Source organism: Acipenser ruthenus, chromosome 48 (genome assembly GCF_902713425.1).
Source record: "Acipenser ruthenus chromosome 48, fAciRut3.2 maternal haplotype, whole genome shotgun sequence".
NCBI classification, from domain to species: domain Eukaryota; kingdom Metazoa; phylum Chordata; class Actinopteri; order Acipenseriformes; family Acipenseridae; genus Acipenser; species Acipenser ruthenus.
In genome coordinates, this window is record NC_081236.1 from 5419141 (window position 1) to 5444235 (window position 25095).

At 45.0% G+C, this 25095-nt stretch overlaps 1 protein-coding gene across 1 annotated transcript; it reads left to right on the plus strand.

The window, feature by feature from the left end:
• Positions 1 to 635: 635 nt before the first annotated feature.
• LOC117967612 (zona pellucida sperm-binding protein 3-like) lies at positions 636 to 7127 on the plus strand. The gene is made up of 10 exons (XM_034914847.2): positions 636 to 723; positions 3247 to 3422; positions 3780 to 3886; positions 4246 to 4337; positions 4564 to 4744; positions 4984 to 5092; positions 5298 to 5389; positions 5998 to 6083; positions 6442 to 6555; positions 6865 to 7127. Exons 1-10 carry the CDS (start codon positions 657 to 659, stop codon positions 7023 to 7025), a joined length of 1185 nt encoding a protein of 394 aa, XP_034770738.2. The 5' UTR covers positions 636 to 656; the 3' UTR covers positions 7026 to 7127.
• The last annotated feature ends 17968 nt before the right edge of the window (positions 7128 to 25095 follow it).

Genomic DNA, 25095 nt, shown 5'->3' on the forward strand with positions numbered 1-25095 from the left:
TTACTGAACTGACCAGGCGAGGTGACCGCTAACTCCAGCGAGAGCGCCGCACTGCCTCACTCCCAGCGAGTGCGCTGCACTGCCGCACTCCACACGCGCGTTCCTGAGAAACGAACGCGCTCTATGTTTACAATGTATTCCTAAAAATAAGTCAAGTTTTCAACTGTGTACGTGTCCATCACAATAAAGCTCTCAATACTGTCGTTGTATATTTATAAATACTAAAAGAAACGAAGACAATTCAATGACAGACATGTCCTATATTGAGAGCTGCTAGTTCGTTTCAGTATTTCTAAATGTGTACGTGATCGTATAACAGTTCTGGCAACAAATATCTGGATCCGCTGAACATGTAATGTATTGACAGCCACAGATACTCATAGGAGCATTTACATTCATCATTGTTTATTAATGCGATTACTGTAACAATACATTATGAATAATTCAAGATTAAAAAAAAATCCTGCGCATTTAAAAACACAACAATTGATGCACACTATTGAGCGCGCTGAGCTCTGCAGTACACGTGGAATTTAGAAGCGTCAACGCGCAGGACAGTCACAGGTGTTAGTGGTCATTTCTTGTTAATGAATTAGTGTGAATATCTCTATAAAAGCTCTCGGGCGGCGGTGGAATAGTATCGTCCTGTTTTCACGATGGAGTTATTTCTGAGCAGTGTTTTGCTGGTCCTTTGCTGTATTCCCTTTGCAGCACCACAGGACGGTATAGTATCAAGAACCTATTGTGAGGTTAGGGGGGGGACCCGGTCTCTGTGTACTAGATAAACACATGCTGGCCAGTTCATTTGTTAAGTGATCATTATGGCTTCTGCGTTTATGTAATTGTTTTTTTAGAAGTGGTATTTTTGCTGCATAGTTTGTCTTTTCCACTCCCAGTACAATGTTGCCGGTCAGTTCATTGCGCAGTGTATAAACTGCTGGTGACGGGGGAGTTTTCTATTTATATAAAAACACTCTAAACCACGAGGCGTTTAGTCACGAGTTGTATTAAACTGCACAAGTAGACCTACTATGAGTAAGTATGTATCCATACACAAGATCTAATGCATTGCTTATTTACAAGTAGCTCTAAAGTTTGTACACCTTGTATCTAGTTTTGTACTGAAAGGACAGTTTGGGTTTCTACCTGTGTTTGTAATACTCAATTACAATAGTTAGTTCTGTGTTGAATGTTCTTAATAAAGACTCTGGGCTTTTTTTGATTGCTCTATATTGTGGATAGTTAAAATGGTTTGATTTCTTGCTTTCATTTAGGATGTGTAAGTATTTAAATAGTGCAATAGCTGAAGTTGTTGATGCTACTTGGCTTTCAATTGCTGGCCGTGCTGCAGTTCAGACTCTCTCCAATGATCTAGCTGCAGTTGCACCATGTGACGTGCTGCACAGGTACCAGTGCAGTATATGATGACATCTGAACATCCTTAATGTGCAAAGGGAGTATATCAATGTTAATTTGAGTTCTGACATTAAGTGTGTGTGTATGTGTGTATATATATATATATATATATATATATATAATATATATATATATATATATATTAAATTAGACGTGCTCAGATTTGTTGGTACCCTTACAGCTCATTGAAATAATGATTCATTCCTCCTGAAAAGTGATGAAATTAAAAGCTATTTTATCATGTATACTTGCATGCCTTTGGTATGTCATAGAATAAAGCAAAGAAGCTGTGAAGAGATGAATTATTGCTTATTCTACAAAGATATTCTAAAATGGGCTGGACACATTTGTTGGTACCCCTTAGAAAAGATAATAAATAATTGGATTATAGTGATATTTCAAATTAATTAGTTTCTTTAATTAGTATCACATATGTCTCAACTTGTAATCATTCAGCCTATTTAAATGGAGAAAAGCAGACGCTGTGCTGTTTCGTATCATTGTGTGCACCACACTGAACATGGACCAGAGAAAGCAAAGGAGAGAGTTGTCTGAGGAGATCAGAAAGAAAATAATAGACAAGCATGGTAAAGGCTACAAGACCATCTCCAAGCAGCTTTTTGTTCCTGTGACAACATTTGCAAATATTAAGAAGTTTAAGGTCCATGGAACTGTAGCCAACCTCCCTGGGCGCGGCCGCAAGAGGAAAATCGACCCCAGATTGAACAGAAGGATAGTGCGAATGGTGGAAAAAGAACCAAGGATAACTGCCAAAGAGATACAAGCTGAACTCCAAGGTGAAGGTACGTCAGTTTCTGATCGCACCGTCAGTCGCTTTTTGAGTGAAAGTGGGCTCCATGGAAGAAGACCCAGGAGGATTCCACTTTTGAAAGAAACATAAAGCCAGACTGGAATTTGTTAATGCATATTGACAAGCCACAATCCTTCTGGGAGTGTGTCCTTTTGGACAGATGAGTCAAAACTTTAACTTTTTGGCAAGTCACATCAGCTCTGTTCACAGATGAAAAAAATGAAGCTTTCAAAGAAAGTAACACCATACCTACAGTGAAACATGGATTAGGCTCGGTTATGTTTTGGGGCTGCTTTGCTGCACCTGGCACAGGATGCCTTGAATCTGTGCAGAGCACAATGAAATCTCAAGACTATCAAGGCATTCTGGAGTGAAACGTACTGCCCAGTGTCAGAAAGCTCTGTCTGTCGCAGGTCATGGGTCCTCCAACAGGATAATGAACCAAAACACACAGCTAAAAGCACCCAAGAATGGATAAGAACAAAACATTGGACTATTCTGAAGTGGCCTTCTATGAGTCCTGATCTGAATCCTATCGAACATCTATAAAAAGAGCTGACACTTGCAGTCTGGAGAAGGCACCCATCAAACCTGAGACAGCTGGAGCAGTTTGCTCAGGAAGAGTGGGCCAAACTACCTGTTAACAGGTGCAGAAGTCTCATTGAGAGCTACAGAAAACATTTGATTGCAGCGATTGCCTCTAAAGGTTGTGCAACAAAATATTATGTTAGCGGTCCCATTTTTGTCCATGGCATTTTCATGTGTTATTATTTACAATATTATGTTGAATAAAAATTCAAAAGCAAAGTCTGATTTCTATTAAATATGGAATAAACAATGGTGGTTGCCAATTACTTTTGCAAGTTATTTCAGAGATTTGTGCATTCTTCATTTTTTGTGGAGGGGTACCAACAAATTTGAGCATGTCTGTATATGAATAGTTTTATTTGCCAGCCTCACACTGACTGAATTGTGTTCCTTGTGAAGGGGTGTGAAATGTTTCAATCTTTCCCCTGTAGCTGGGACTGTAGTCTGTGGTGTGGACTCTGTCAGTGTGAGAGTGTTGCTGAACATTGGGCAGGCTCTTCCCCTGGACCCCAAAGGCTTTCTATTGGGAAGCTGCTCTCCGTCCACCGGCAGCTACAACACTGTGCAGTTCCAATCTGGGCTGCTTGACTGCAGGTTTATGCGCATGGTAAGTGGCCGCTCATTCTTTCTCTAGTATTTCCAGTTCAGGCTCCCATTCATTTCTTTTTCCACATGAAGATGGTTTCTCCTTTTCATCCCTCTGGCTTCCCAGCTTTATGTTCTGTAACGGGCTCACTGTTGATATTGGAACAGTTCACCTAGAAACTACGTTCATTTACAGTTGGGGTAATATTACAAATATATGGACCACTGCAGCTGTACCCATAATGCTCCTGGCAATGACCACGTTGCCTGCCTGTATGCAGCTTCCACTCCATAGGAAACACTGTTGGCTTTTAATGTGGAGAACAAATGGGATTTTGCTTTTAAACTGCTGTGGTCTTTCATCCATTTCTTTGCCCAGGTTAATTCCAGCATCATCAGTTACATGAATGTGCTGACGTACCAGCCCACCCAGAGTGGCTTCTACCAGACTCCATTCACTCAGGCTATTGTGTGCACCTACACCAAGTGAGTACTGTGGAGCTGTCTTCTCTACTTGTAGGTCTTGAACCCTTCCCTTTGCTGCCCCCTCTTGGCAGCAGTGAATGGTGCAGCTGCAAGCTGACTTGGTTTTTGTTCCAGTGGGAGCTGTAGTATGACCAGCATGTGGAGAAACCTGATTTAAAATGACCTCCCTAATGAGTGGCTTTTACTCCCTTTGACCTCTCGTGCATTAAATGAGCTGTTGCAATTGCTATTCACCTCTATAGAGTTGGTGCTCCCCATAGGTTTAGTTCAGTTTCATAAAGGCATTCCTCTGCTGATTTTACAAACTGTTTTGATGTGTTGCTGTTCTAACCAAAGCTCTCTACCTGTGTCTTCTCCAGACTTGCTGGCTGGACTCCTCCAGTGTATAACCCTGCACTTGGGGATGCTTCTGGGTTTGGGAAGCTGGAGTTTACTATGGGGTTTATGAATGGTGAGTTTGCTGTCCTGCGATGTACCCTTGGTCTATTAGTTTAGAAAGGCATCCAGTGCAACAGTAACCTGGCAGGGGCAGCAGCCTGTGCTGCTCATTGGATCATTTCCTCCAGTCCAGTAAAACATGCTCAGCTAATTCCTCTGGTGCTGGTCAATGCTGCTCTGTCCTGGCTAGTGAGGAGTTGGGTGGATTACTGTTCTCATGCTCCCCTCCTTTGTCTCAGAGGAATTCTCAGCCCCCCGCACCTCCAGTCTGTTCTTCCTGGGGTCCCCCATCAACATCGCAGCCGCAGTGAAGCAGCAATTCCACATGCCGCTGATGGTCTACGTGGAAGAGTGTGTCGCTGCCAGCACTAGAGAGCTGAGCCCTTCAAGCCAGACCTACCCGCTCATCGCCAACCACGGGTAGATATTCAGTGGAAGCTGTATAGGAAATGTACAGTTTAAATCTGAATGTTTAGCACTTGGGAGCACAGCAGTCCTGCTTTGCAAACTGTGCCACCTTTTTACAAGGGGAGCTCAGAAAAAGGGGTGTAGTATGCTTGTGCCCTTGACCTTGTAATATTACCTTGGCCTCAGACCCTAGTGGTCCCCAGTCCTGGTGAGAGCCTCATCCTACTCGGTGCTCTCGTTTCTCCCTGCAGATGCTTTGTAGATGGCCAGGCTGCTAGCTCCAGGTTTCTGCCCAGAGTCCAGACTTCAGAGATCCGTCTTGTTGTCCAGGCCTTCAAGTTTACACAACTGAACGCAGATGTGAGTATCTGATGGGTTAATATGGATTGTATTGGAGGGCCCAGGGCAGCTAGTTGCCATGATTTTATGCCTGGGTTGTTTTTCTTGGTGAGTATCTGATGCTGTGCTTGTAGTGTGTGTAAAGCTTTTGGAAGTACACTTCCAAGGTCCTAGAGCAATGTTCATGATCTGAGTTTCTTATTTTAAAATACATTATTTTTCCTAGGTCTATATCCATTGCCAGCTGCTGGCTTGGGACCCTGCCCAGCTCCGTAACCCCACCAAGAAAGCCTGTTCATTCAACCAGAGATCCAGGAGGTAAGGACTGGATGCTATTGAGTCTGCTCTCTGTTCCAGGGGAGTTCAGGGCTGTGAGGTCCAGTTAACAAACACCACAGGGACCCAGGACTAGTGTCTTTCATTTGATCTGAACAACACGGGCAGCAGTGTGAAGTAGTGGTTAGGGCTCTGGACTCTTGACCGGAGGGTCATGGGTTCAATCCCCTTGAGCAAGGTACTTTACCTAGATTGCTCCAGTAAAAGCCTTGCTGTATAAATGGGTAATTATATGTAATAATGTGATATCTTGTAAGTCGCTCTGGAGAAGGGTGTCTGCTAAGAAATTAATAATTGTCAGTTCTGTGCCTCCTTACAGTTATGTGTAAAATTTAATTGAAATGCACTTTCCCTGTCGCCAGGAACTGGGATAACGAGGCGTGTGTGCAAGTCCCTGGGGAGCCACTTGTACTAAAGAGTCCTAAACCATTCTAAATCTATGTTGTGGCACTTTCTGTGCATGTGTAGTTCACCCCTGTCTTTCTACATGTTCATATAGTGGGCGTCTGTCATTGGAGATTCATTCTGCTGCTCTATCCAGTAGAAGTCTATTGCACTGTTCTTGGTTTCAATGTCCTGTTTTATTGCAGCTGGGAGCTCCTGGATAACCCTGGTCAGAGCTCTGTGTGCAGCTGCTGTACCTCCAACTGCAATAAGAGGAAGAGGAGGGACACTGGTAAATGCTGCTATTTCTATATGCTGTAAATACACAGGTAGCTGTGGGCTTTAATTGGGTTATTATGCAATGGTGACTGACTCTAGTTGTATGGCAGCCAACAAATGATGTTCAAATAGGGGTGCAGTGCCTCCAGTATTGGTTACCAAAGACCTGCTCCCCCTCCCAGCTAGAGAGGCTGCTTGTTCTCTTGCTGGTACTCTGCTCAATGGCCTGTTGGCCACAAAGCTGTCTTGCTTCTCTTGGGTTGTTTCATCGAGCCTCAGCCTGCCCCTGCTGTAGTGACTGGTACTGCATGAGGCATTGCTGTAAAGCAGCAGGTCCTGTTTCTAACCAGGCTCCCCTTTCTCCTGAGCAGCTGAAGAGGGACTGAGACACACTGCAGTGCTGGGACCCCTGAGGATACTTCCTGAAGAGCTGTCTGCTGGAAACCAGGAATTCTACCAGAGGATCCCTGCTCTATCACTGGATGGTGAGTTGATTCTGCAGTCTACAATCCTGTGTACACCTGGCTTGCATGTATAAACATGGCCCTGACTTTACAGTACACTTTCTGCTGAAGGATTGAAGATGTGTTTTACCAGTTCTGCCAAAACCTTCAAATGTTTCTAGTATTGGAACACAGGGACTTTGCCCACCCCTACCAACAGGGTCCCAAGTGTGCCTCCCTGCAGGTCCTGAAGCAACAGACTCCTATTGAAGCTACTCCTGGGCACTGTAAAGACCACGCCTGCACTGGAAACCCTTCCTGTTCCTAATCCCTTCTGCTCTCCTCTTCCAGAACCCCAGCAGGCTCTGGCCTGGCTGCCTGTCCTGGCTGCTCCCTTGCTCCTGATGGTTGTCCTGGGAGCCCTGTCTCTGGGCTACTACATGTGCGTGTGGCATCATCCCAGACTCTGCTCCAAGTCCAGCAGTGAGCTTCTCATTCCTGCCCCCCACTGATGAAATGCGCACAGCAGCCGGCACAGTTTCCAGCAGCTCGCCAGCACAGCAATACTGATTTCATCTTTTGTATGCTGATGAATAAAATGTCTGCATGAAGAACCTCTCTGGTCTGTCTAATTTCTGCCTTTGGAGTAACTTTCTTTTAAAATGTGTGTGGATGTTAAGGGTATTTAACCTCTTTCTGCTGGATAAATGTTTGTACTGCAGAACTAAGTAACAGGATTCTGTAGCAATTCTAAAAATAAAGTAGAGCAGTTCTAGATTTCTCACAATTAAACTAAAGTAGTTTTGGAAGATCATTAAACCTAGGTTTATAAAACTGTGGTTTCTTAAGTTTTGGCTCCAGGTTTTTATTTTTGGATAATATTTAGTTTCTGGTTGCCAGAATGTAAGTCTTTCCAACTAAATGTTTGTTTCCTGCCCAGATGATTTTGAACCTAAAACTTGATATAAATCACCATGCTTAACTTGTGTTTTTGTGAAACCTACTGATTAGGAAATTCGATTTAGCATAACCAAGTCTAATTTCAAGTTGTATTTTATTACAACCTGAGTTTGGGGTTTAGTAACTTATGTCTACAAATTATATACATCCTCTTTTTCTTTCCTCCCCTCCCCCTTTTAGTGGAGCAGTGCTCTATTTGTAGCCCAAACTATTTTAAAAATATGACTAATTCTACAAACAGACAAAAATGGAAAACAAAAATTTGAGTGTGAAGTTCTCCCATTTTAAAGCATTCAATTGGATTTAGCTGTACATCAGTGTTGATGCACTGGGCAACACTCCCAGCAAAGAATTCACTACTGGACAATTGTTGGTGTGTGTTAGCAGCCCCTGTTCATTTGATCTGCTGAAACAATGGATTGCACATGTGAGAACTGTTGTTGTATTCCATGGGTTATTGCATCGCCATCATTCTATATGACAAAACCTGCCTGTTCAAACTGCAAAGATACAGTAAGTTTGTCTCTTAAGTTGACAGATTGTAGCTTCCAGTCATTTTCCATAGTGTTGGTTCAAATCAGACTGGATTGGACATGGATTCTTTAAACAACTCCAGTCTTGTGTCTACACCTCTGCTGGGTTCAAACAGCTGGAGTGTCAGCAGAGTGTTTGCTGTAGAGGAGCTGGGATTCAAACCCCATTTCAGCACTATTACCACAGGAAGCACCTTGATTCTCTTTCTTCAGTGCTAGCAGCAGGGCTCATTTGTGCCGGATTCAACCGCATCACAGATCCCATACCTTTCTGTCTGACAGGCGAGAATTATACAGTTTGCAAATGATGAGCTGTAATTAATTTTTTTACAAGAAAAAAAAAAATCTCTACATGTAACAGGGTCGAAATGACCCGTTATTTCACATTTTTATTTTGCACTTTTTATTTCTTATTTGTATATTTTGATTTGCGCATGTTTTCTTTCTGTCCTTGTTTGTTTGCTTGGGCGTGTAGGAGAGGGGACCTGAGATGGAACCAAACTAAAATAAATGGTAAACCTAGTACTTGTTGCTGCTGCTGTGATGATGATGATGATGTCGTTGGGAATAATGTTTATCGATGTCCCCTCCTCTGCACTCACTGACGTTTTGTGTTTGTTTTTAGATCGGTTGTTTTTATTTTGGGATTTTAAACAAAACCCCTGTTTAGTTGTTTTTTTGCACAAAGCACTTACATGCTATTGTAATGACCTGCTGCTAATTCTTAATTCTGTGCAATAAAACATTATTTTAATTGACAATAACTGTGTCCTGGTTATTCTCTTCCCTGATTTGCCCTCCGAAAAAAATAACTTTAATTATGAGGATGCAATTCCCTCGGTGGCGTAGTCAGGGCTACCTTGCAGGTGTTACAATTGGCGTCGGCAGGATTCGGAATTCTAGGAGGCTGTGTGGTCCAGTGGTTAAAGAAAAGGGCTTATTAACAGAAGGTCCCCGGTTCAAATCCCACCTCAGCGACTGACTCATTGTGTGACCCTGAGCAAGTCACTTAATCTCCTTGAGCTCCGTCTTTCGGGTGAGGCGTAGTTGTAAGTGACTCTGCAGCTGATGCATAGTTCACACACCCTAGTCTCTGTAAGCCGCCTTGGATAAAGGTGTCTGCTAAATAAACAAATAACAATATATAGTACAATTTTTGTTCCTGGGTAGTAAGTGTTATTTCCTAATTGCTTATGCCTCAAAAGTATAGAAAATGGCTATTATTCCCCACAAACTTTGTTTTTGTGACCAGGACAGTGATATTTTGAAATTTACTTATTTCCAGTGAGAAAACGGGCGAATTTGTGTCTTTTCGTTCACATAAAGTCAGAAAAAAACAACATATGAATCCAAATTAACATGTATTTATACTAAAGTAATACAAAAATGACTATAAAAGATTTGGAAGTGAGTAGTTTTTCGAGATTTACGATTATAGTGTAAATCACTTTCACGAATCAGCCCCCAAATGTAGTCTCCCATCATGTTCTCGTTATACTGTCCTTGGTAGTTCAAAGTCCAGTATATCCTGGTGGAAGCGCTCGCCTTGCTCCTCCGAGTACGCTCCCATGTTCTCCTTGAATTTATCAAGATGAGCATCAAGGATATGGACTTTGAGGGACATCCTACAGCCCATTGTGCCGTAGTTCTTCACCAGAGTCTCAACCAGCTCCACATAGTTTTCGGCCTTGTGATTGCCCAGGAAGCCCCGAACCACTGCGACAAAGCTGTTCCAAGCCACTTTCTCCTTACTAGTGAGCTTCTTGGGGAATTCATTGCACTCCAGGATCTTCTTTATCTGTGGTCCGACGAAGACACCGGCTTTGACCTTTGCCTCAGACAGCTTATGGAAGAAGTCTTGAAGGTACTTGAAGGCTGCAGACTCTTTATCTAGAGCTCTGACAAATTGTTTCATAAGGCCCAATTTGATGTGCAGTAGTGGCATCAGCACCTTCCGGGGGTCCACCAGTGGCTCCCACTTGACGTTGTTCCTCCCCACAGAGAACTCGGTCCGCTTGGAAGGGTCCACCATGCAGAAGTAGCAGTTGCTTGATCAGTGGGTTCCCGCCAAATTCTTGGGATAGCGAACTTCATGGCTCTCTTTTCCCCTCTGTACCATCCTACAAAAATACATTTATTTCACCCATGACTAATGTGTAAGAGATTCTCGCAACATTTTTCATATATGATATATTTTTCAATAACATTGAAAATTGTAAAACATTTTAAAATTAAAAACTTTTACAATTTTAAAAATTTTAACACATTTTATAACATAAAATTCCGAGCAACAATTGTCCATCTTACCTTCCAGATTTTTTTTGCAGTGCTCGCAGGTGAAATGAGGTGCCCAGGGTTTGTCTTGATCCCCGACAGGCATGCCGAAATATGCTTTGTAGGCCTCACACATCTTAGCAGATGCTTCCACGGAGTACTTTTTCGCTCTTGTCTTGATAAATTGGCCGCAGACATAGCAAAATGCGTCTGCCGGATGCTTGCAGCCTCTTGATGCCATCTCAGAAAAATGCAGATATGTATCCACTTAGGCAGCTGGAACTAAACTGAACTGGTGGGCTTAGCCCCTGTATTTATACTACTATTTATATTACTGGAAAGTTCTAGAAAGTTCTAGATGTTACCCCAAGTTTACTCAGCACTGAATCTATCTGGAATGTTCTGGAAAATAGGTAAATTTCAAAATATCACTGTCCTGGTCACAAAAGCAAAGCTTGTGGGGAATAATAGCCATTTTCTATACTTTTGAGGCATAAGCAATTAGGAAATAACACTTACTACCCAGGAACCAAAAAAAAAAAAAAATTGTTACACGGTGTAATAATAAATAATAATTCTAGGGCAAATCTGAGGAGCAGAGTTTCCAGGGCTGTTTTTAAATGTATTTTGTTTTTAATCATTTGTTGCTGCCGTCTGTCTGAGAGCTCACTTTTTAGTTAGATTATCCGTGGGGTGCGCTTTCGGTGGCATGAGCACAGGAGAAGTACCCTCTACTGGACTGAGAGGAGCCCATGAAGATGTGGACACCCTAAGAGACAAGGTGAGACTGAGGGTGGGTACCGGTCCTTACGGAAAACGAGGGGTGGTTGAGGCCAGAGGAGAAAGAATGCCTGAGCCGAGAAACCATTCCCCCGGTGACCCGCTCCTTTCTGCAGAACCTGACTGCACGCTCAAGTGGGCAAGACGGGAGTGTGAGCATGAGGGTGCTGGATGGGATGGCAGAGGTTTTGCAGAACGCACCCCAGCACCCGTGAAGATGCGGGTGAGACACTCCCACCCAAGGAAAGGAGCAGCAGCAGACGTCCCCATCCTCGCAGGGCTAGGCCGAAAAAGGGGAAACCGGGAGTGGTGTGCTCTGCTGCCAGGAGGCACTCCGTGGGTGGACGGACCATGAGTCAGGGCAGCACTCGACAGAGCGGTGGTATAAATTTGGTTTTAAATAAATGCATTTTTTGGAATGTTTTATTGTTTTTATAGCAGATCCAAAGAGGGGAAAGAGGGGAATTTAATTATTTTATAGAGAATTGTTTATTTTTTTGTAACTGTCTTGTGTGTTTTTAAGGAATCATTTGTTTTAGCGGGAAGGTGCGTATTGGTATATAGGCTATAATGAGTAGCTGTATTTGGCAAGTGTTTAAATGGAGGATACTGAGTGGAGAAAAATGGAAAGTGTTCCCTAATCTTCCAGGTCAGTTTAACTTCTTTTGAGCAGGAAGGAAAAGGTATCAGATAAGGTGATTGCTAGGTCAGAGATGAAGAGGTGAATTTGGGGGTTGAATTTGAGAGCGATGTAGACTCTGAGCACCAAAGGAACCCAAGAAGGCTAAGAGAAAAGGGCTTCAAGGTTTTTCTAAAACAGGGAGTAGCTGGAGCAGATGAGAGGCACCAAGAGAGTACGTTGATGGCGATAGATAGGGAAGCACGGGGAGAATGAGATTCTGATCGTTGAAGCCCTTTCAGGATTAGTGAAATTTCTGAGTTGCTGAGTGTAGAGCTGGGATGCCGAAAATGAGTTTGTAGGAAAACTGGTTGCCGGAAATTGAAATTTTGATGGAGGAAACTCTTATAGCGCTATTCTTAAGGGACATAATATAGGATGACACTACAGGCATTGAAAATGAAGGGAATGTTGAACACAAAGTGATTTTTTTAAATAAATTCCAGGCTGACCAGTACGTTTGCAGTGAGTGGGGAGTGATGCTGAGAAGAGTTGTTTCTTGAGCCTGCAGAATCAGGGAATGCAGCGGGTGGCTCACATTAATGTCAGGTCTGGAAAGGGAGGAATCTGAGTTGGCAGGAGGTCGACTTCAGGAGCTAATGCTCTGACTCTGCGTTTGGAAACGAGAAAGAGAATCGATTATATTCAGCTGGCCGAGAATGTGTTGAGCTCCGAAAATGAACTGACGAGTAACAGATAAACAGGTAATCCTTCTGAATATTCTCATTATATGGTGGGAGGACGAACAACCTTGTTAATGATATGGACTGTAGCTGAATTATCTGAGTGGAGAAGAATGGATTTTTGAGCCCAGGAAGACTACCAAAAGGAATGTGGCTACAACAAACTGATACATTTTGTGAAATGACGAGGAGTGATCGGGTATAGGAATGATGCTGAATTCATCGGGCCATGGAGCAGAAAAACATTTTCCCTTGTAGTATCCTCCAAAGCCAAGAGAGGAGCTGCATCTGTGAACAGCTGAATGTCTTCGTGCAGCAGGAGACAGTCATCGTAAAAGAAAGCAATGCCATTCCATTCTTTTAGTAGGAGCTCCCATGGGCGGAGTTCCAATGATTATAACATCATTGAGGGAATAAACAGAAGGGATCAAATCAAGAGAAGGTAGGAGATGAAAGCTCTGCCTTGAGGAATTATCCTCATTGCGTACAAAGTGCAAAGCATATGACATGGTTTATTTCAATTTTCAGAAAGCTTTTGACAAAGTCCCGCATAAAAGATTAATTTCTTAAACTGAACGCAGTAGGGATTCAAGGAAATGCATGCACATGGATTAGGGAGTGGTTAACATGTAGAAAACAGAAAGTACTGATTAGAGGAGAAACCTCAAAATGGAGTGAGGTAACCAGTGGTGTACCACAGGGATCAGTATTAGGTTCTCTGCTATTCCTAATCTACATTAATGATTTAGATTCTGGTATAGTAAGCAAACTTGTTAAATTTGCAGACGACACAAAAATAGGAGGAGTGGCAAACACTGTTGCAGCGGCAAAGGTCATTCAAAATGATCTAGACAGCTTCAGAACTGGGCTGACACATGGCAAATGACATTTAATAGAGAAGTGTAAAGTACTGCACACAGGCAATAAAAATGTGCATTATAAATATCATATGGAAAGATACTGAAATTGAAGAAGGAATCTAAAAAAAAGACCCAGAAGTTTAAGTTGACTCAGAAATGTCTTCATCTAGACAATGTGGGGAAGCTATAAAAAAAGGCCAACAAGATGCTCGGATATATTGTGAGAAGTGTTGAATTTAAATCAAGGGAAGTAATGTTAAAACTTTACAATGCATTAGTAAGACCTCACCTAGAATATTATGTTCAGTTCTGGTCACCTTGTTACAAAAAGGATATTGCTGCTCTAGAAAGAGTGCAAAGAACAGCGACATGAAATTATCCCGGATTTAAAAGGCATGTCGTATGCAGGCAGGCTAAAAGAAATGAAGCTATTCAGTCTTGAACAAAGAAGAATACGCGGTGATCTGATTCAAGCATTCAAAATCCCAAAAGGTATTGACAATGTTGACCCAGGGGACTTTTTGGAAAAGAAACCAGGACCAGGAGTCACAAATGAAAATTAGATAAAGGGGCATTCAGAATAGAAAATAGGAGGCACTTTTTTACACAGAGAATTGTGAGGGTCTGGAACCAACTCCCCAGTAATGCTGTTGAAGCTGACACCCTGGGATCCCTCAAGAAGCTGCTTGATGATATTCTGGGATCAATAGGCTACTAACAACCAAACGAGCAAGATGGGCCGAATGGCCTCCTCTTGTTTGCAAACCCTCCCATGCTCCCATGTGGTTTAAATGGCCTAGGAGGGAGAGAAGATTGCATTTGGTAGGATGGGGACCGGACAGAAAAGTGGAAATAGAAACAATACAATCCCCTGAGGGCAGGCTCAATGGGCATGATTTTAAATGTGTTTGATATATTGGCTTTAGCCAGCCATGTGTTTTTCCCAGCAATTTTGATTAAGAATATGACATGGTCGGTGTGCATATTGCAGGGAGAAATCTTCGTGAGGGATTACACTATTGATGCTGGGTGTGGTGGAGTTATGGTGAGCGGAAATGAAGGGAGTTACAGGCGGAATAGCACAGGTTCCTTCAGTGAAGTTATTACAAATCTGGCGGCCTCCAGAGTATGCAGTATTGTGGCCCTGACTGGTATTCAAAGAAATGGGAACTGTTTTGAAAGGGTTTGACTAAACTGCTGATGAGCTGAAAGAAGAAAAGCATCTCACAGAGAAGAGACCACTATGGGGGCCTGCTGGACACCCATAGTTGCCAGGGAGGTCAATGCAGGGTCCTGCTAGACGCCTGCAGTGAGGGGAGGGTAACCTAAAAGGTTACGTTTGGAATACCGCTGGGAAGGGCGGAAGAGTGAATGGAAAAGCGGGGCCCTGCTGGGCAACCGTTTGAGGTAAGGAATAGAAGGGGGCTGCGGGGCCCTGTTGAAGCCCGCAGCTGGAAGAAAACCATTTGACAGAGAAGGGAGCACTATGGGGGCCTGCTGGACACCCATAGTGGCCAGCGAGGTCACTGCATGGGCCTGCTGGATGCCTGCAGTGAGAGGAGGTAACCTGAAAGGTTATCTTGGAGGAGAAGGGAGCACTATGGGGACCTGCTGGACGCCCATAGTGGCCAGAGAGGTCACTGCATGGGCCTGCTGGACGCCTGCAGTGATGAGGGGGTGTAACCAGAAAGGTTACAGTTGCATGTTAGACAACAGTGGTGGGTGTCGAAACCCCAGGATGGATCGTGGGAGCAGCCACTCCTAACTGAAAAAACAATCTCTGGATACAAATGCTCAAAACTGCAGATAAGCAGAAAGAAAAGCATTTCACAGAGAAAGGATCAATATGAGGGCCTGGTGGACGCCCATAGTGGACAAAGAGGTCACTGCAGGGGCCTGTTGGACGCCTGCAGTGAGGGGAGGTAACCTGAAAGGTTATAGTTGGAGTTAGCATGCTCAGGAACTGCTGAATGAGCCTTTGATTGACAGGTGCGGTGGTCCCGCCTTCAGAGTTTTCTGGATGTAGACGCGCTTCGTGGAGATGCAGTCGGTGCGGAGCGAGGTGTTTCAAGTCCGCTTATAATAAGTGGAAATTGGGCTTGTTTCTTGAGGGTTGCAGGTTGGAATTTGTAGAAAACACCCATACTGACATGGGTTGGGCTTGTTTTGTCGTGACACTTGGCAACACTGGGGGCTGTAGATTTAAATGGGATGTTATTGCTACGAAGATAAAGCCGGAGTGGGGAGATCGTCCGGTCTCTGATGCCAGGAGTTGCGGAGGAACGAGTGGCCAGGCAGAAGCCACGGCAGACAGGAGAAGCAGACATCTGGGCAGAGAAGTTTGGAGTGGTAATACCGCCGACCGAAGTTGTCGTGGAGTTGGCCCGGGAAGGGCTGGTTGAACTGGTTGCGTGGATCTCGGCTCCGCCGAAACGGCAAACAGATCATCATCCGCCGAAACGGAATAATCCAGAATACTGGCAATCACAGCACCCACTGGAGTTGCAGCTTACAATATCAATGGGATGACCATTCACAGACTACTAATGCTTCCAGTAGAGCATGGAAAAACACCGGTGTATCATAACCTCTCTGATGAGGTACTGCAATGCCTTCGTACAGACATGCGAGATGTGACCCTCCTCATTATTGATGAGGTGTCCATGATTTCTAATGTCATCTTATTGTACATCCATCTTCGTCTGTGTGAGATTTTCCAGACTGCTAACACAGATGATGGCTGGTTTGGAAAATTCAACATCTTACTTCTGGGGGATTTGCTACAGCTTCCACCTGTGCATGAGAATCCACCTTATGTGGAAAATCACAAACTGACTGGCTCCATGGGATCTGTGGATCTGTGGAATTTGTTTGCGTATGATGAACTCACACTTAATATGCACCAGAAACAGGACACAACTTTTGGTAACCTCCTTAACTGTTTCCGACTCGGAGCCACCAAGCAAGCTGATCATAGATTGTTGACAAATGGAGGCAATACAAAAGTTCAATCATGAAACGTGAACTTATTCAGTCAGCAGGAAGAATGATTGCAGTCCAACTTATGCTTTGGGAAACCAAGTTAGAAGCAACAATTGTGTGAATCTTGGGCCCCAGCACCTTTCCAAGCGTGCCTATTTGCTTGATGCTTGACATGGGCAGCAGTGTGGAGTAGTGGTTAGGGCTCTGGACTCCTGACCGGAGGGTTGTGGGTTCAATCCCCAGTGGGGGACACTGCTGTTGTACCCTTGAGCAAGGTACTTTACCTAGATTGCTCCAGTAAAAACCCAACTGTATAAATGGGTAATTGTATGTAAAAATAATGTGATATCTGTATAAAGTGAAATAATGTATAATCTTGTAACAATTGTAAGTCGCCCTGGATAAGGGCGTCTGCTAAGAAATAAATAATAATAATAACAAGGTTGCCCCAATTGCTTCTCCTAACTTGGGCTTTTGTGTTTGATATCACCCCTTTAAACGGCTGTTGTGTTTTTCTAACTTGTTTTTAACATTGTTTTTGTTCTCTCTCTCTCTCTCTCTCTATATATATATATTGAATAATATTATCTTTATTTTTATACAGCACCTTTCATAGTGGACCACCATCACAAAGAGCTTTACAGAGGTAGGCTGTGAACTGTGCATTATATGCAGAGTAACTTACAATAGGACATTGATTTAACATGTCATCCGCAGGATGGATCACAGTGAGTCAGTCAGTGTCAGTGGTGGGATTTGAACCGGTGACCTTCTGGTTACAATTATATATATATATATATATATATATATATATATATATATATATATATATATATATATATATATATATATATATAATGACGATGTCAAGAAGTAACCTAAACAGAGTTGCTTAAAGTAAACACTTGGTTTATTCTCACACAAATAAATCGAACAAAATAACCAGTTTAAACAATCCAGTTTCTTGTAACAGTTCCTCTTTCTCCAGGCTAACCCCGATGTCCTGCTCACAGCCCCTTTTATAGGGGAGCTGGAGGGAGGCAGCTCCCGCCCCAGCCAATCCGCACATGGCTGGAAATACCCTGTCTGACAGTTGGAGAGGGAAAGTACAGGCAGATGGTGATGGGATACGCCCCAGCCCAGGGATCCTGGAAAGTCCCTACCTGGCAGCTGTGGGGAAACTCCCCAGCCAAGGGATCCTGGAAAGTCCCTGCTAGGAGAAGTGGGCGGCGCCCGCCTTACACAGCTCCCCCCCTCTAGTCCTCGTCGTCCTGAGAGGCTCCTCAATCTCTAAAACAGCAGGGTCTGGTTCTCACCCTCTGTGGCCTCCGCCAGTGGGGTGGCTCCGGCAGGCAGGCCGCAGGGTTGACCAGCAGGTGCGTCCATGGTCCCCTGCACATCGCTGGCCGGTCCACCATAGGGAGCAAGCCGGTCGCGATGGAGCACCACCCTCCGGCCACCGCTGAGAATCTGGACCCAGTAGATTACCTCTCCCAGAGACTCCAACACCCGACAGGGCCCCATCCAGGCGCTGTCCAGTTTTGGGCAATGGCCGTGCCTACGTTGGGGCTGGAATACCCAAACTAGTTCCCCTGCCCGAAACAGCCTCCCCTTCACCCGAGTGTCATAGTTCCGTTTCTGGCGGCAGCCTGCCGCTTGGAGTTGCACTCGGACAAAGTCGTGGGCAGTGACCAGCTGGTCCTGGAGCGTCCGGGCGTCCTTGGGTCCAGGGGGAAGTACCTCTGTGTCAGGTGGCCGGCCGAATACCAACGTGGCTGCGCTCCTTCGGCCGACGGACCCAATGTTCTAGGTCCAGGCAGGGTAAGGGCTGGACCTCCACAAATACGCAACACCCCTGCCTGTAAGTCCACCTGGGCCCCAATGCGACTGAGGAAATCCAGTCCAAGAATGCAGCGTCCTGGACTGGGGCAATCCACACGACGTACTTTAGCAACTGCCCTCCAATGCGGATCATCACTGTTCTCTTTTCCTCCATCGGCACTAGTTCCCCCGTCACAGTCCGTACCCAGGCAGTGCTTCCCTCCATCAGCCACGGTCTCCCTTGACGCCTTTTCAAGACGTCTGACCGCACGATGGTTACTGTCGAACCGGTATCCACCAAGGCGGTGCAGGTCACTCCCTCCACAGCTCTAGCTGTCCGGACTCGTGGTGGACCCCGTCCCGCGGGTTCCCACTGCTCCATGGCCCAGACCACTTCCTTCTAGTATGCCAGTTCCACTGCTTCCCACAGGTTGTGGGGCTGGAGGAGTCGCACCTGCGCCCGCAGTTCTCTGGTCCCAATGGCCTCCACAAACTGGTCCCTGGCCAGCTCTTCCTGCACCGTGGGAGGCATGTGGGTAAAGGTGCGGCATGTCAAGACCTCTATTGTCGCAGCTAGCTCACAGAGGGTCTGGCCCTGTGTGACGGGGTACTGCCCCGTCTTTATGATCATGGTTGGGACTGGCAGGGAGGGGGTTAAAATTCCTCCCTGCCAGGAAAACATGTGAGAATGTGGCTGGAGCCACAGCCACAGGGGATAAAAGCCAGGGGAGAGGCCCTGGCTAGGAGAGAGAGTTGAAGGAGAGTTCTAGAAACAAGAGTGTGTTTGTATGTGCTGTTTTTCTGTTCCAGTGAAGGCAACGCCCAGCCTGGAAACCTTTATTTTTGTAAGTTTTGCTTTTTGCTTTGTGTGTATTTTATGTTTAAATCTTTTTGTTTGGCCCTCGTGCTGGTTTATTTTGTATTTTTGTTTATTAAAAACTTTATTTTTGAACTTTATACTGTCTCTGAGTCTCAAACCTCGGTCAATCCTGTCACATTTGGTGTCAGAGTGGGATAGCGCCACCTGGAGGCTCAGTAATTTCTTTTTTTTTTCTCTTGAATTTTGGGAGTTTTTTTTTTTTTTTTGGAAAATGGGGAAGAAGAGCAGACAGCGGCAAAGACAGGAGATGCAGCAGCCGAAGAAATGTAGGCTGCTGCAACAACAGCCACCCCAGCTGGAGGACCCAGCGAGCCTCTTCCCGTGGTGTTCCTGGTGCGGGAAGGAGGATCATCGGTGGAGGTCCTGTCCAGATGGGCTACCAGCTGACTGGTGTGGGTACTGTGAGGTGGATGGCCACAACTGGGCAGGATGCCCCCACAATCGGGACCAGGAGCAGCTGCAAACCCCGTCCTCGGCAGCCACTCCACCACTTCCTACATCACCGCCTTCACCACCATCCCAGGAAATATGGGACTGGTTGATGCACCCTGAGGCAGACCTCTTCCACAACCTCCCCATAGTTATCAACACGCTGTGGCGTCGAGATGGGGGGAGGTGGGAAAAGTGGGAGGAACAGCATCACCCGGCGTCCTTCGCAGAGCTGGCCCTGATGGTCGTTAATTACCTGGCGGTAGATATGGGAGACGCCCCAATCATTCCAATAAAGAAGGTGGAGCTGTCGTCCCGAGAGCCAGAGAGGGGTGAGCCGTCGTCCCGAGAGCCAGAGAGGGGTGAGCCATCGTCCCGAGAGCCAGAGAGGGGTGAGCCATCGTCCCGAGAGCCAGAGAGGGGTGAGCCGCTGTCCCGAGAGCCAGAAGGGGAGGAGCCGCTGTCCCGAGAGCCAGAAGGGGAGGAGCTGCTGTCCCGAGAGCCAGAAGGGGAGGAGCTGCTGTTCCCGCCTCCGCCAGCAGAGGGAGACGAGCTGCCGTTCCCGCCTCCGCCAGCAGAGGGAGACGAGTTGCCGTTCCCGCCTCCGCCAGCAGAGGGAGACGAGTTGCCGTTCCCGCCTCCGCCAGCAGAGGGAGACGAGTTGCCGTTCCCGCCTCCGCCAGCAGAGGGAGACGAGCTGCTGTTCCCGCCTCCGCCAGCAGAGGGAGACGAGCTGCTGTTCCCACCTCCGCCAGCAGAGGGAGACGAGCTGCTGTTCCCGCCTCCGCCAGCAGAGGGAGACGAGTTGCTGTTCCCGCCTCCGCCAGCAGAGGGAGACGAGTTGCTGTTTCCGCCTCCGCCACTAGAGGGAGAGGGGCCGCCGTTCCCGCCTCCGCCAGCAGAGGGAGACGAGCCGCCGTTCCCGCCTCCGCCAGCAGAGGGAGACGAGCCGCCGTTCCCGCCTCCGCCAGCAGAGGGAGACGAGTTGCCGTTCCCGTCTCCGCCAGCAGAGGGAGCCGGGCCGCTGTTCCCGTCTCCGCCAGCAGAGGGAGCCGGGCCGCCGTTCCCGTCTCCGCCAGCAGAGGGAGCCGGGCCGCCGTTCCCGTCTCCGCCAGCAGAGGGAGCCGGGCCGCCGTTCCCGTCTCCGCCTCCCGAGGGTCCGCTGCTGCTGCCGTCGCCTCCCGAGGGTCCGCTGCTGCTGCCGTCGCCTCCCGAGGGTCCGCTGCTGCTGCCGTCGCCTGGGGTTGCCAGGGATCCTGCTTCGCCTGGGGTCGCTACACTATGGCCGGAGCCCCACGGAGGGGAGTTGCTGGCCATGAAGAGGGGGAGGGAGGTCAGGAGACCAGCTCCCCCAGCGGCACTTTCGCGGCAAGATAGTGTGTGGCCGGAGCCCCGGAAGAGGGAGCTGCTGGCCACGAAGAATTGGGTGGTGCCGGACGTCCCAGCATGGCCACCCCCATGGACACTGTGCTTCCCCCTCTTCCGGGACTGAGACTGAGGGGGGAGGTGGCCATTTAGGCCATGTTGTGCTTGGCACAAGAGGGGGGATATGTGACGGGGTACTGCCCCGTCTTTATGATCATGGTTGGGACTGGCAGGGAGGGGGTTAAAATTCCTCCCTGCCAGGAAAACATGTGAGAATGTGGCTGGAGCCCTAATTGACTAATTAGCAATTATTGAATAATTGGGCTCCAGCCACAGGGGATAAAAGCCAGGGGAGAGGCCCTGGCTAGGAGAGAGAGTTGAAGGAGAGTTCTAGAAACAAGAGTGTGTTTGTATGTGCTGTTTTTCTGTTCCAGTGAAGGCAACGCCCAGCCTGGAAACCTTTATTTTTGTAAGTTTTGCTTTTTGCTTTGTGTGTATTTTATGTTTAAATCTTTTTGTTTGGCCCTCGTGCTGGTTTATTTTGTATTTTTGTTTATTAAAAACTTTATTTTTGAACTTTATACTGTCTCTGAGTCTCAAACCTCGGTCAATCCTGTCACACCCTGCTTCTGAGTCCTTCCCCCGAGCTCGTTGCACAGCAGCCTTGGCTGTTGGCTGCTGCCACAATGCGGTTCCGGGATCGCCACCACCGGTCCCTCTTCGGATGCGCTCCTGGGTCTGATGGCTTACTGCCCTCTGCCTGTTCGGCCAGCGGTCCCCACCCTTCCAGTGGGGGCAGCTCCGACTCCTCTCCAGGTTCCTTCTTGACTGGTCGCCACATCCCACCAATGTAGTGATCTCGGTTCCCGCAGGCAGGCACATCACACAGGGCGAGGCAATCCACACACAGGCGGAGGGCGGGCACGAACCCGGGACCTCTCGCACTAAAACATAGTGCCGATACTGCTGTACAAAAGAGCCGGCCTCTTTGCAAGGAGCGTATATTGGGCTAATGTCTTTGTTACCTACCAGCCCTACTGCTGCCTTCCCCCGTGCACACTACAATATATATATATATATATATATATATATATATATATATATATATATATATTATAATGTGATACTTTCTACTGTGATAACTTGTAACATCTGTAAGTCACCCTGGATAAGAGCGTCTGCTAAGAAATTAATTAATTAATAAATAATAATAAATAATAATAAAGCCATTGCTGAATTTCACTACCTGTACTACCCAGCAGAGGGCACCAGCAACAGCTTGTCACTGAGCTGTGTTCACATGCAAAAGAAAATGTTCGTTTTATTAGAACCAACAGTTGTACTAAATGGCCAAACAATGGCAGCATTGGATAAGGACAGCAAGAGCTGCGTTCTGCAACCGCCTGTCAGCATCGCATCTGCACTCCATCTAAAATCCTTCTATTAGTTTTAATTTTCCTCACGACTCGGTTTTCATTCTGTGCACAAATTAAACACAGCATCTAAATCAATAACCAGGCTTTTATGTCTTATTTTTTTATTGGTCAAACAGCATAACAGGGAGTAGAGATCATGTAGATTTTCTTAAAAAATGTTTTGGTTAGTTTGAAGGAATACATTAGATATCAAATCATATCATTCATGGGTAAAGAAACGAAAGAGATGAAGATCTTATTTGGGTTTCTTGCCATGAACTGACAACACATAATAAATAAAACATACTCTCTAATAAAAACATATTTTGAAAAAGGATGAATTAAAATCTGAATTTAGCGGATTTAGGTAAGATAGGTAAGACAGACAATTAAAAAAAAAATGAAATCATAATTTTAAATTTTAAAGTGTGGATGTCAAAGAAGAAAGAAAAAGAATGTGGAAGATCAAATTATAACGTGTATAGAATTGAAACTGCTGAGGATGTGAATTCATTGCACAATGAAATGAGGACGGGATCAGTTAAGTAAAAAATCCCACTTAAAATATACAATAATATGAGAAACAGGTAGTAGATATCTAATACATAATAAAGATAATTCATGTGTATGAGATTAGATTAGATTGTAAGAAAAAGTGATTAATACATATTAAACTGAAAAAATGAAATATAAAAAGACAAAACCTAATTCAATGGCAAACAAAGTGTTAAAGTAACGGGAAGGTTTGGTTACAAAAGTTCAAAAGTTTAGGAAATTGCAAGTTCAGGTAACCATGCAACCTTAACTCTGCACCCGTATGTGTGTGTTTCCTGTCACACTTGACATCACCAATGACATCACTATTATTATCATTATTATTATTATTATTATCATTAGTTTATTTAGCAGACGCCTTTATCCAAGGCGACTTACAGAGACTAGGGTGTGTGAGCTATGCATCAGCTACAGAGTCACTTACAATTACATCTCACCCGAAAGACGGAGCACAAGGAGGTTAAGTGACTTGCTCACACAATGAGTCGGTGGCTGAGCTGGGATTTGAAACGGGGACCTCCTGGTTATAAGCCCTTTTCTTCAACCACTGGGCCACACAGCCTCCATGCACACTAAGCACATGGCACATTCTCCCTGAAGACTGGCCATATGGACCCAACACTGGAAATCACAGTCCTTGTGATTGGTATCATGTTCAGTAACTGCAGGAGGAATGTTTTACTATCCGGCAATCTGTAAATAAACAAGGTTAAAGAATAAATAAAAGATATATTATGAACCATAGGATGCAACACCCCCCCCCCCCCCCCCCCCCCTTATTGAATAATAATGAATACAATAGAATACAATGCAAGAGGTGCAACTTGATAGAGCAGGGATACTAATCCACAAATATAATAAAAACATACACAAACCACATGCCAATATAATAGTGACTTACCACGTTATTAGCTCTAAATATATATATATATATATATATATATATATATATATATATATATATATATATATATATATATGTATTACATTGTCTTTTTAATATACATAGTAATTGCAATGCATATATATATTGATCGTGCTTTAATCACTATAAATGAATAAATAAATAAATAAATAGATAGACAACAGCAACTCTGTGAACTTACCTCTCAGGAGTAAATCACTGCAATGAAGATTCTGCTTAAAATTCACTGTTAAATATTCTGCCAGAGACATTATGACATCACTTTCCTTTACGATGTCACCCACATGTCAGTGCTGAACATGAACAGCAGGATCTGTTGCCATGGCGCTGTGCTTATAAACAGATAACTGCACTTAAAATGGCTGCACTGGGCAAGGGGAGGGGCCAGTCTTCTTCAATACAATGAATAATTATTCCTTTGAAATATCTACAGTGCAAGCTGGTCCTGTTGCTTTTGCTGGTCTTTCTCTGCTCTGAATACCTGTGATTCCCTTCTACACAGCGTGCAGATCTACTGTGCTGCTTCACTGCCTTCATTCAGTGTGTTTGAACAAACAATAAAAATAGTGACTTTATACAACAAAAAAACATGTAACTTAAGAAATCAGACTTCTTAGGTTAAACGTTCTAAAACTTAAAAAAAACAGTGTAATTGGACTGTTTAATACAAACCTCTCACTCTGACATATTATTTGATTTCATTATTCATTCTATATCTTTATCAATATCTAAAGCATTTCATTCAAAGAGCTTTTGTTTTCTAACGCCTCTCAGGTTTTTCTTGTGGAATGGGACGCTTTTTAATCCCAATAAGACACCTCAGGACATCTTTTCAAAGCTTTTACGCCAGTCTTTAACTCCTATTTATTTTAAAGAGGTAAACCACCTGTTCATTTTACAAAACTAGAACCACACAGCTGAGTAATACACTGTATTTCAAGACCTCTTCAGCACTCTCAGTGTGTTTAGTTTTTCATGTTGTAATATTAACATGATGTCTTGTCCTTTTTTAAATCAATAGCAGTTAATTAAAGCCTGGAGGAAGCGCTTTGATAACGCGTCCCCTCGAGTCTCACAGAGCAGCGCACTCCTTGGCGTGTCTCATTGCTGGTGACTCTTCTGCTGCTGTGGAGGCGGCTCTGTTGCCTGGTTTAGTTCGCAGCGCAGTCTGAGGAAGATTCTAAATCTGTGCCGCTGGACAGCAGGGAGGAATACTGTCCTGGATAAAGAATAGGAGACAACAATACAGTTTAAGAGAAACTAAATAAAAGCATGGGGTAGAAATAGCGTTTGTGTTTGAACATCTCGTTCTGAAGAAAAGGAATACAAATATCAATATCCGTGCACAAAACACAGAGTAGTATATATATATATATATATATCAGCGAAATCCAATCCTGTCTTCAGTCTCAGCGTCATGGTCGATAATATAGGTCGATAC